Raw genomic sequence first — 11,972 nt, 5'->3', positions numbered from 1 at the left:
TAGACATTCAGCAGTGATTGCAGAGGAACAATATCTTTTATTCTACTGATCGCGTAGTATGAACTATTAAGTTTCTTGCAGACATCATCTACATGTAAGCTCTGTTGAATATCATTTAAGCAATTCTTATGAACGCACCCCATCTGACATAACTCTGTGTTCAGACAAATGATGTAAGTCAGTCTATGTCAATCATGAATGGCGCGGCGTCTTTCAGTGTGTGCTATATTCATGTGTTGTATGAGTTGTATCTGAGATATTACAAGTTATAACCACAGTATAGACACCAACCAGTAGTCGCACTCCCTGGTTTCTGTTACTCCATTTATGACTCGCGCATCATTTCCGTGCTCCTAACCTCAAATTGTTGAGCAGCATTTCGAATTCGAGCATTTGAAATTTGAAAGTTAAACAGAAATAAAGGTGAACATTAGAGACAGTCTCTGGTAAATTGTAGCAATTATAATCGTGTGAAGTAAATATATTTGTGCAAAATGGTGAATTATTGCAGCGTGTATAATTGCAAAAACAGTAGTTTAAAGAATCCTAAACTTAGTTTTTTTCTCATACCAGGAGACACTTTCAGGTGAGTTATTGAATAAGCACGTGTTAATGTTGGTAAATTTTTGGTAATATTTTAGTTAAACAGCTATACTTCGTACATGCACGTGAATGGTATCTTATTTAATTTTTCCTATCATTTTCAGGCAAATGATTTGGCTTCCAAAAATGGGAAGGCAAGAATGGATTCTGAAAAGACCAGAACTTCTCCACAAAAAAAGAATATGTAGTGAGCATTTTTCTAAAGAAATGCTATCTGGAAGTAGATTAAAAAAGGATTCTTTTCCAGATTTATTCAAAGAAGGCATTGGTGAGAAAGGTATATATTGAAGAAAATTAAGATTTTATTTGTTATAATTAATATTTATTTTTATAATTAGGGGTGAATGTAAATGCTTCAACTTCTGCTTCAACATCTTCAATGGATATTGAAAATAATGAGACCGTAGATGAATGCCGTGAGATTTCTATAAACCCCAACATATATACTACACCAGGTAAGGACTTCAACGTTACTTATTTATTTGAACTATTATATCTTATGCATATTTATCTGTATTCATAGAAAAGAAACCAGAAGAAACACAAACATCTCCTAGTTTGTCTTCAGCCACTCCGAGGAAAAGAAAGTTACAATCAGTGGTGAAGAATTTGAAACGAAAATTAGTTGCAACTCCAGAGAAGAAATCTGTAGATATAAGTGATGAAGATTTCATCCGATTTTGTAGAAAAAATTTCAATTCGACCCTGGCAGATTTTATGATCTCCCAATTGAAGCTTCGAAAAAGGAAACCTCATGGCTATAGGTATTCAGTCGCTTTTAAACAATTTGCACTAACAATATACTTTTTGGGACCCAAAGTGTACCAATTTCTACAAAAAACATTTTTTTTGCCACACAAGGCAACACTTTGTAGAATAACCACAAATTGGGATTTCTCTGTTGGCTTAAATGAGCACATATTTCAGGCCATTTCATTAAAGACAAGGAATATGGACGATGCAGCAAAGGATTGCATTGTGTGTGTTGACGAGATGTCAATAAAAACCCATTTATTTTACAATATCTCATTGGATCAAATTATTGGATTTCACCAATCCTTGTGAGAAATTTCCTTGGAATTACTTATTAAGTTTGTATGTTAGATTAAGAATTTTTTACACACTTAAATTTTGCAATAGAAACTTCATTGCACAAAAAACAAACAAAAAAGAAAAAAAATTATAAAAATTTTACATTTATAGATATATTATTTGTTTCTCGTGTTTTTTGTATTATATGTATGTATTAATAAAATTTTATTCATTATTTTGAACTTTTCATTCTGCATTTTCATTTCATCAGTCTAGAATATGTTGACTTCATATTGTAAGTAGACGATAACATTCTAATTTATAGGGAACACAGTATAGTTTTTTCATGTGTTGTCACAGCAGTTTCAACAATGAACTAAATGAACAAGTTAATTACTTTTCAGAGCAAACCTTCGCACATTTTCAAAATATGCATTACCTATTCAGTAGATGATCTAAAGGCTCTATATTGAATACAGATCACAGCAGCTTTGTGACAGAAGGTGGTTGATTACCATGGAAATAAGAAATCTAGAAAAATGAATCCTCTGAAACTAAAGGAAAAAACCTTTCTAGCCGAGAATTAACATAAAATTATCTGAAAAACACTGATTCACAACAATCGCATTCACTTTAGGACATATGCACTAAAAATGCATCAGTTTCCCCTGACGATAATCATTTCAAATAGAAAATCATGAAAAATTTCGAAATAATACTTGAGAAGTGATAATTATCAAATAATATTATTTTTACATTCGCCTCAATGCTCATAATTCTTCTCGTAAAATAATTCCCTTTAAAATTGCCGCGCATTTTCTCATGCGCGCCGAAATGATGCGCGTGTTCTCGGAGGAGTAAATAATTCAGTTCATTTGATCTAGAGTGCAACTACTGGTTGGTGTCTATACTGTGTTATAACTTAAGAAAAGTGTTTCATTAACTCTGCTAATTCATCAGGTTATGGTGCCCAGAATTCCAGACACGTTAAAAACTGTGTACGGATAAAAGAAAAGGGTGATTTTTCTTTTCTCTAAGTTGAACGACTTGTGTGGTTCGGCGGTGATACGTCCATTGGCGGCAACGCGAAAAATTTAAAAGATGGCTACCGAAAATTCCATCAAAGTTAAACCATTCGACGGAACAGGATACGGAAATTGGGAATTTCGTATGAAGCTATTATTAGAGTACCATGAAGTACTGAACACAATTTCCGAGGAAATCCCAACTGATGCAACCAAACTAGCTTTGTGGAAAAAGGCAGATCTTCGTGCCAGGAACCTAATCGTGCAATGCCTTTGTGATAATGTACTGGAAATGATCAAAAGCAAGCAAACGGCAAGGGAAATTATAAATACATTAAAGAGCACATATGAAAAAAGCGGAGTAGCGTCCCAAGTTCAGTTACAACGGAAATTACGCAATATGAGGTACAATGCAGGCAGTTCTTTGAATGAATATATTGTGGAATTTGAAAAAACGATCGCTGAACTCAAGAACGCTGGTGGAAATATAAATGATATGGAAGTGATATCACAACTTTTGGCATCCATATCAGAACCTCAGTATCAAAGTGTTGTCACAGCAATAGATGTTTTGCTATCGCAGAGTGGAAATACAATTACTCTAGATTTTGTCAAAAGCAAGTTACTTGCTGAAGAACAGAGACACGCAACAAGTGGTGAGGGAACAAATGGTGAAGGTACAAGTACTGCATTCTACGGTGGACAGAAAACATCTAAGAAAAAGTTTCCTTTTAAATGCTATGGCTGTGGTTTACGTGGTCACAAAAAGTCGGAATGTCGAAGGATAAAGGAAAACAAGAAAACATTCACGAAGGTAAATGTGGCTGAAAAAGATGATGAAATTTCTTTCATTACATGTCTATCCAATGAAAAGGTAGAAAACAAAGAAAATATTATGAAATTTGTAGTTGATTCAGGCTGTACAAACCATTTGGTGAAGAGTGAATATGAAAAGTTTTTGACCAACAAAAAGCAAGTGAAGCACTCCATTAAAGTGGCAAAAGAAGGACATTGTGTAGAAGCCAATATAGAGGGAACTTTACATTTAGAAACTAACAAAGGTTTGAAAATCAAGCTGGAAAATATTCTTGTATGCAAAAATCTTACTCATAATCTCCTTTCTGTGAAGAAAATTGAGAGTAAAGGAATGAAAATAATATTTGAGAACAGCAAGATTGTTGTGAAGAAGAGCAATGACATTCCTTTGATCTCTGGTCAGTTGCAGGGTGGTCTATATGTGGTAGATATGTGCATACCAACTAATTATGCAAGTCTAACATCGTCAGAAGAACAGGAATTATGGCATAGGCGAATGGGTCACTCATCTTATTTCCCATCAGAAAAAGTTTGTGAAGTCTGTCTCCAGGGGAAACAAACTAGAAAACCTTTCAAGTCTTTACCTGAGGAAAGGAAAGCAAAGAATATCCTTGAATGCATCTCCAGTGATGTTTGTGGACCCCTGAACCCAGCTAGCCATAATGGTAAGCGTTACTTCATTTCGTTTATAGATCACTACTCCCATTTTACAATTATATATTTCATGAAAAATAAAAGCGAGGCCCTTGAAAAGTTCAGAGAATATGTATCTCTTGTGGAAAATAAATTCAAGACTCTTCCAGAAAGATTGAGGTGTGACAATGGTGGGGAATATGTATCCCATCAATTCAAGAACTTCTGCAAAGAAAAAGGTATCAAGATTGAATATACTATCCCTCGTACTCCAGAACACAATGGGGTAGCCGAGAGATTCAACCGAACAGTGTTGGAAAAAGCTCGTTGTCTAATTTTCGAAGCCAAATTACAGAAGACATTTTGGGAGGAAGCTGTAGCTGCAGCAGCATATCTCGTCAATCGCACCCCAACTTCTTCATTACCAGTTAACAAGACACCTGCTGAAATTTGGTACAAACAAAAACCAAACCTGTCGAAAATAAAAGTTTTAGGCTGTATAGGCTATGTACACATACCGTCTGAAGATCGACCCAATAAGTTGGACCCCAGAAGTCAAAAAATGACTCTAGTGGGCTACACAAACAATGGCTATCGTTTGTGGAACCCAAAAGAAGAAAAGGTTATTTCAGCGAGAAATGTGGTCTTCGATGAAACCCAATGTGGAGTACCAGGAGTTGAGGAGAAATTCAGAGAAGTGAGTCTTCCAGAAGAGAGGAATGAAGTAGTAGGCACCAACAAACAAGAAGACAGTGTTCAATCGGATGGGGCAGTTGAAAGTCCTGTCACCGAACAACTTTCTAATGAGGGTCAGAGACCAAGAAGGCAGATAACAAAACCAAAACGATTCATGGATTATGAAGGTGACTTCAATGATGAAAGTATGATGGCAGCACTCTTAACAGGTCTTGACGCCGACATACCCCAGTCCTATTCCGAAGCAATTTCACTAGACAGTGGATGGAAAGAAGCAATTCAAAGTGAGCTGGATGCTTTGAATAAAAATGAAACTTGGGAAATTGTTAGGAGACCACAAGGTGAGAAGGTGATAGATTCAAGATGGGTTTTCAAGAAGAAAGACTGTCCAAATGGTGAAATCATCAGAAAGGCAAGACTCGTGGCTCGTGGTTACCAACAAGGCGAATGTGACAGTGCGGAAATATACTCGCCAGTGGCGTGAATGCTCTCAATCCGAGTTCTTCTGTCATTGTGTGTTGAAAAACGTCTCTTCGTTAATCAATTAGATGTGAAATGTGCGTTATACATGTGCGGTATACATGGAAATTCCTGATGGTGTGGAAGTGAAGTTACATCCAAAGAGTGAGTACATTTGTAAACTCAACAAAGCATTATATGGTCTACGAGAAGCACCTAAATGCTGGTACCAGAAACTGCATTTTCAATTGCTAAAATTGAACTTCCAAAGATCCAAGTCAGATCCCTGTTTGTATTTCAATGATGATATTTACCTAATTGTGCATGTTGATGACATAATTTTATTTAGTTCATGCATGGAAAAACTACAAGTTTTCAAGCAAAAATTAATGTTGAAATTTGAAATGCGTGATCTTTCACCGATATGTCAAGATAGTTTTACTGTTGTATTTTTGGGGATAACCATTGAGAAATCAAACAATATGTTATTTCTTAACCAGAAAGATTTAATTAGAAAAATATTGAACAAATTTAATATGACAAATGGTAAACCCTTGAGCATTCCCATTGCTCCAAGACTGAATCTAAGAAATAATAATTGTTTAAACTCTGAAAAATCAAACTTACCTTATACAGAACTTATAGGATTCCTTATGTATGTTATGTTAGGAACAAGACCTGATCTGAGTTACTCAATACATTATTTCAGTCGTTTCCAAAATTGCTATACAAAAGAACACTGGTCACATTTAAAGAGTGTTTTACGATATTTAAAGTTGACTGAAAATTTTGGTATCAGATATGTGAAGTCAGCAACTCTGAACAGTCAAATTATAAGTGCTTACACTGATGCAGACTATGCAAATGATATAAATGACAGGAAAAGCATTTCAGGTTACGGAATAAAAATCTTTGATAACTTTGTTTTCAGGAAATCAAAGAAGCAGGCAACAGTTTCACTCAGTACTTCAGAAGCTGAATACATTTCAGTATCAGAATGTGTAAAAGAATGTGTCTTTGTGGGTCAATTACTCTCAGAAATTCTTAATCAGAATGTTTTCCCTGTTAACATCTATGAAGATAACCAGTCATGTATAAAAATGTCTAACACACTTGAAACTAAGCGTAGCAAACACGTAGATGTTAAGCATCATTTTGTAAGAGAATGTGTTTTTGAAAATAAGATTAAACTCAATTATATTCCAACTTCAGAACAGGTAGCTGATATTTTTACCAAGTCATTAGCAGCTCCAAAATTCAGATATTTTGTAGAAATGTTGGGCATTTGTTCCAATGACCATAAATGAATGTATAATAATGTAATATTGTGTATTAAGTCTCTGTTATATCTCAAAGAGTGCATAATATTTTTTGTTATTATTGTTTGTTGATATAAAGTTGTAACTCTTAGTATATAAGAATTGAGGGGGTGTGTTGAATATCATTTAAGCAATTCTTATGAACGCACCCCATCTGACATAACTCTGTGTTCAGACAAATGATGTAAGTCAGTCTATGTCAATCATGAATGGCGCGGCGTCTTTCAGTGTGTGCTATATTCATGTGTTGTATGAGTTGTATCTGAGATATTACAAGTTATAACTTAAGAAAAGTGTTTCATTAACTCTGCTAATTCATCAAGCTCCACCTTAGGTTTTCGTCTAAATGAATCCCGAGAAATTTTGCATGGCTTCCAGCTTGTATCACATTATCCGAGTACCGCAATGTCATCCTATTCAGATCATTACTCCGATTTTGAAAATGAATGAACTCCGTCTTGTTAATATTAATCATAATATTATTTTGTCTGCACCAATCTACAAAACAGTGCACCAGCAGCTGACATAACGCCTGTAATTCCTCAGAGGAACCTGCACTAATCACCACCGAAGTATCATCGGCGAACAATATCAATCTCAGTTTTTCGAGGAGAAGACGGATATCAGGGATACCCGTTATCAAAATAAACATTTTGTGGTCCCAGCACAGATCCCTGGGGAACGCCCGAGTTAACGCTACGCTCTCGTGAAAATGAGTTGTGAACCCTGACAGATATAGTTCTTCCTTCGAGATAACTTCGAATCCAGGTTGAAAATATACCCCAATATCCAATGTTGTAGCATTTATCGATCAAGAACTCGAAAGAAAGGCTATCGAAGGCTCGGGATAAATCGAAAAACAACCCGGCGACGAACAAGTCCCCATCGAGGCATTCGTGGACGTACTCGACAAAAAATAGGGCCGCCGTGTGAGTTGAGCGACCAGTCCTGAACCCGTGTTGTGCAGTATCTAAAATATTGTACTTATCAATAAAGTTAATCATTCTGTTAAAAACAATTCTTTCGAAAACTTTAGAAAACACACTGAGAATAGAAATAGGCCTATAGTTAGCAATGTCATGCACATCATTTTTCTTATGGACAGGTAAAACAATAGCTTTCTTCAAAAGATTAGGGAAAACACCCGAGCTTATAGAAAAATTAATGATGTATGCGAAATGTGGCGCTATGTCAGCCGCTATTATCTTCAATATACGAGCAGAAATGAAGTCAAACCCTGTACTCTTTTTGTTCTTTAGACTTTTAATTACATCGACAACTTCATTATCCAGAACAGGTTGAAAAAAAAAGTTATTGTTCAATATTGGTGAGACGGTGCACGAAATCGACAAGTTAGACCCATAATAATTGAGCAAAGTTTTTTCGGTAACTGAGGAGAAATATTCAGCAAAAATGGACGTCATATTATCAGGGTTGACATATGACATACCATCAATAATTAACTCAAAGGGTTTGCAATTCTTTGACTACCGGCCAGTTTGGAGATTTACTAAACTCCACACTGTTTTGTTTTTGTTATCAGAGGTTTCGATGACATCGCGGTAATAACGAAATGTCGCCTTTTTTATTAGTGAATTGTAAGAGCTTTTGGCCTTTCTATAGTTCTCGTGGGTAGAGTGAGTTTCAGATTAGCATACAACCAGTATAGATCATTCAGTTCTCGTTTCGCCATGATTATTTCGGGAGTGATCCACCGCTTGTCGCTTCTAGTAAGACTAGTGCAGTTCATCAATGGGCAAAAATTTTCAAAACCTTCTTGTATCAGGGACTTAAAGCATTCATCAACATCTTGACAGAGGTAAACATCTCGAAAATCACAACTTTTCATGTAATGTGTGAAATTGTCCAGGTTCTGCGGGCTCAAATTCCTGACCAGTTTGATCTGAGGACTACTGACTGGACTGAAACTCAGTGGGAACAGAAATGAAAAAACCCGGTGATCACCAATGTGAGCCTCGTAAACCTCGACAATAGTGTTGGGAAATTATAAATTGCACAATATATAGTCAATTTTAGATACACTCGTGTGACCATTAATATTCGTGAATACTCTAGTGGGTTCACGCGATGAAATTGCAAATTGTAGCATTCAAGTAAATCAATAAACAACTTGCGATTAGGACAACTATCCTCGAGTAAGTTAACATTAAAATTTCCACACACAAATATTATGTCACCCGATCGAGAACAATGATTCAATGTATATGACATGAAGTTTATAAATGATTCGAAATTACCAGTGCCTGGCCGGTATACACTAAGAACAACACATCGAGTATCCCCAGTCTCCACTATTGTTCCACACACTTCAAAAACCATCTCCTGAGAATATCGTGAGACGTATAGTTTCTTGATAGGTAAGTCTTCTCTCACGTAGATCATTGATCCTCCATGCAACCTATTGACACGACAATATTGATCTGCTTGCAAATATCCAGGGATGATCATGGTTTTAGCACTTTCAGGGTTACACCAGTGCTCGGCGATACTGATGATGTCAGGCTTTTTTTCGTTGAAAAGGACCTCAAGATTACCTAGTTTGTTTGAAAGGCCTTGTACGTTTATTTGAAGAATCAGAATGTGTTCACCTGTTGTAGTAGGGAAAGTAAGTTCTGTTTCTGAATTCGACTCCTTGATCGGTTGTCTTGCTCCTCTTGTCGCGCCCTGTACCGGTGCCAGATGTTGGACTTTAGGACTGTGCTGTGTTGTCTCGAGGTGTTTGTTTCTTCCGAAAAAATTGTCCACCAAAGGAAACTTCTCTCAGACATACTCCTTGGGGCCAGAAGGATTCATTGAAAACTCTGTCGTAGGATTCTTTGGTTTGTAGGCCAATACTGAATGCAGAGTTTTGACCCTGACAATTCAGCTTCTTCACCACAGTTTGCTCCTTAACACCCTCATTCTGCAAGTAAGATAGCATATCTTCCTCAGACACCTCCTTTCCAGCGATTTTCCCGACATAAATCCATTGCCTACGTGTTGCGCCTCGAATAAGCATATTATCGTCATCTATAGATTTCGTTCCATAACAAGTTTTATTATGAGATGGTTTCTTTTTAAGCCTTTTCCTTGCGTACGCTTCTTAACCGCAGAATTATCACGGGAATTCCCTGATGTCGGATAAGCGTCATATCGACTATCAATATTATCACATTTATCACCTTTGGTTTTATCACTACTTTTTGTTTCATGTGTGTTTGTTTTTGTTTGGTTCTGAAGGAATTGAACCTTTTCATGAAGTAATTCGTTATTTTCAGCAAGCATTTTATTCTTACTACGACACTCCTCTAAAAGCGCTTTCAGGTACAGCATTTCCATTTTGAGGACATCATTTTCAGTTTTCATCTGGGATTGCTCCTCGATACTTCCCTCATCAGACACTTCGTGTTGGCAGGGTGCGTTTTTTCTGTTGGCCGCCTGTATAAGACACGACGGATGGAATATTCCATAACATTTTTTACATTGAACAAATTCTTTAACCCTTCTACTGCATTGGTTACAAACTGTTTCGAGATTCTCACTGATATTATCCGATTTCGCGGATCGATCCGGGAAGACCTCTTCACTCGTCGACAACATATTTGCGATACCTGGTTTCCTCACACTTGGAGTAACATACCTCATCCCTAAGGACGGCGACAGAAAAAACCCCAAAAACTACCGCCCAATAACTTGCCTCTCATCGCTGTATAAGATCCTGACTGGAATTATCACCAAATACCTCCGCAAGCATATCAGAGACCATAGCCTGATGACTGAAGAGCAGGCAGGGTGCCGAGACAAAACGAAAGGGTGCAAAGAGCTTCTAATCATCGACCACATTGTCACCAAACAGGCGCGGAAGAAACTCAGAAATATCTCTGTTGCTTGGGTCGACTATAAAAAAGCCTTTGACTCCGTCCCGCACACATGGTTGCTGAAGGTGTTAGAAATGCATGGAGTGGCCGACAAGGTTATCCAAATACTGGGGCATCTCATGAAGACCTGGAGGACCTCCCTGTGCGTACGCACGAAAAGCAGTCTTATAGAATCGCCAGTTATAAAGATCAGCAGGGGCATTTTTCAGGGTGACACGTTGAGCCCCATGTGGTTTTGTCTGGCACTAAATCCCCTCAGTATTATTCTGAAGAACACGAAGTACGGATACGTTGTCAACAAGAGCAGACAGGTCGCTATCTCTCACCGCATGTTTATGGACGACCTGAAACTATATGGCGCCAACCCAGAACAACTGAGGAGAATGCTTGAAGTGGTCGCAGCCTTCAGCGAATCAGTGGGGATGGAGCTGGGTGTCGAGAAGTGCGCCGTTTTGGATGTCCGAAGGGGCAAGATCGAGGACACTAAGGAGGGAGCAACACTGACCAGTAATATAACAATACCGGCTCTGAACAAAGAAGTCCCTTACAAATACCTGGGCATCAAGCAAGTACTGAAAATAAAAACTCCTGAAATGAAACAGTCCTTCAAAGAGAAGCTCCTGGCTGGGGTTGCGCTGCTGCTGAAGGCGAAACTGAACTCAAAGTCCCTCTTCACTGCCATCAATATCTGGGCGATCCCGAGTGTGACCTACTCTTTTGGGGTCCTCACCTGGTCAACAACTGGACTCCGCGCACTGGATAGAGAGATCAGATCTGTGCTGACTAAGTATGGAGTTCACCATCCTCACTCCTCTACCATCAGACTATACCTTCCACGACATCAGGGGGGAAGAGGACTAACAAGCTTAGAGGAAGCTCATGCAAAAATTGTCAGTGACCTGAGACAACACTTCCTGAAGAACAACTCACCTCTCTTTAAAGCGATCCGTGAAGCTGATTATGGAGTCTCTGCATTAAAGCTTGCAGAACCGGGGTACCAACTTCCCCATCGCTCTGTAGAGGAGCGTATTCAGGAGTGGAGTGCCAAGGCCTTGCACGGCAGATACCCAACCCACCTGCAAAGTAGAGACGTTGAAAGATCAGAATCGCTTACATATCTGCGTGAAGGCTACCTTTACCCGGAGACGGAAGGAAGAATTTTGGCGATTCAAGATCAGGTGATGCCAACCCGGATGTATATGAAGCACATCGCCAAGCAGGATGTTCCATCGGATAGTGCGCCCAGGGCTCGTAGTCTATTCAGCACGTCACCTCCTCGTGCCCTATCCTGGCTCCCAGGGAATACCTCGATAGACATAATGCGTTGGGGAAGATTTACCACCAGCAGATTGCCCTGAAAATAGGATTACCTCAGAATGAGGTCGAACAACATCTGTACTTACCTAAAACCCTCCTGGAGAATCAGCGCTATAGGATGTACTGGGACGCTACGCTCGTGACCGACAGAGAAGTGGCGCATAATAGACCGGATGTTGCCCTCGTGTTTGCTG

The 11,972-nt window shown here is 38.3% G+C and overlaps 1 protein-coding gene across 3 annotated transcripts; it reads left to right on the top strand.

The window, feature by feature from the left end:
- The first annotated feature begins 284 nt into the window (after nt 1-284).
- Nucleotides 285-2,549, top strand: LOC123316375. Of its 3 annotated transcripts, none has more exons than XM_044902418.1 (5): nt 285-586; nt 708-790; nt 851-880; nt 942-1,058; nt 1,127-2,549. In XM_044902418.1, exons 1-5 carry the CDS (start codon nt 495-497, stop codon nt 1,666-1,668), a joined length of 864 nt encoding a protein of 287 aa, XP_044758353.1. In that variant the 5' UTR covers nt 285-494; the 3' UTR covers nt 1,669-2,549. The 3 variants fall into 3 exon arrangements, with proteins under 3 accessions (XP_044758353.1, XP_044758352.1, XP_044758355.1); XM_044902420.1 differs by having other exon boundaries at nt 298-586; nt 708-880; nt 1,127-1,367; nt 1,531-1,794; XM_044902417.1 differs by having other exon boundaries at nt 291-586; nt 708-880.
- Nucleotides 2,550-11,972: the final 9,423 nt, after the last annotated feature.

This window comes from Coccinella septempunctata, chromosome 7, assembly GCF_907165205.1.
Source record: "Coccinella septempunctata chromosome 7, icCocSept1.1, whole genome shotgun sequence".
Taxonomy (NCBI): Eukaryota; Metazoa; Arthropoda; class Insecta; order Coleoptera; family Coccinellidae; genus Coccinella; species Coccinella septempunctata.
Note: the sequence above shows the minus strand (reverse complement) of the source record. Positions and strands in the feature narration are given on the sequence as shown.

Excerpts from the sequence above, each read along its gene's own strand:
- LOC123316375 (XM_044902417.1), top strand. The coding sequence starts at position 495 with ATGGTGAATTATTGCAGCGTGTATAATTGCAAAAACAGTAGTTTAAAG. Across the intron at positions 587-707 it reads ATACCAGGAGACACTTTCAG|GCAAATGATTTGGCTTCCAA; the intron begins GTGAGTTATTGA and ends TATCATTTTCAG. Across the intron at positions 881-941 it reads AGAAGGCATTGGTGAGAAAG|GGGTGAATGTAAATGCTTCA; the intron begins GTATATATTGAA and ends TTTTATAATTAG.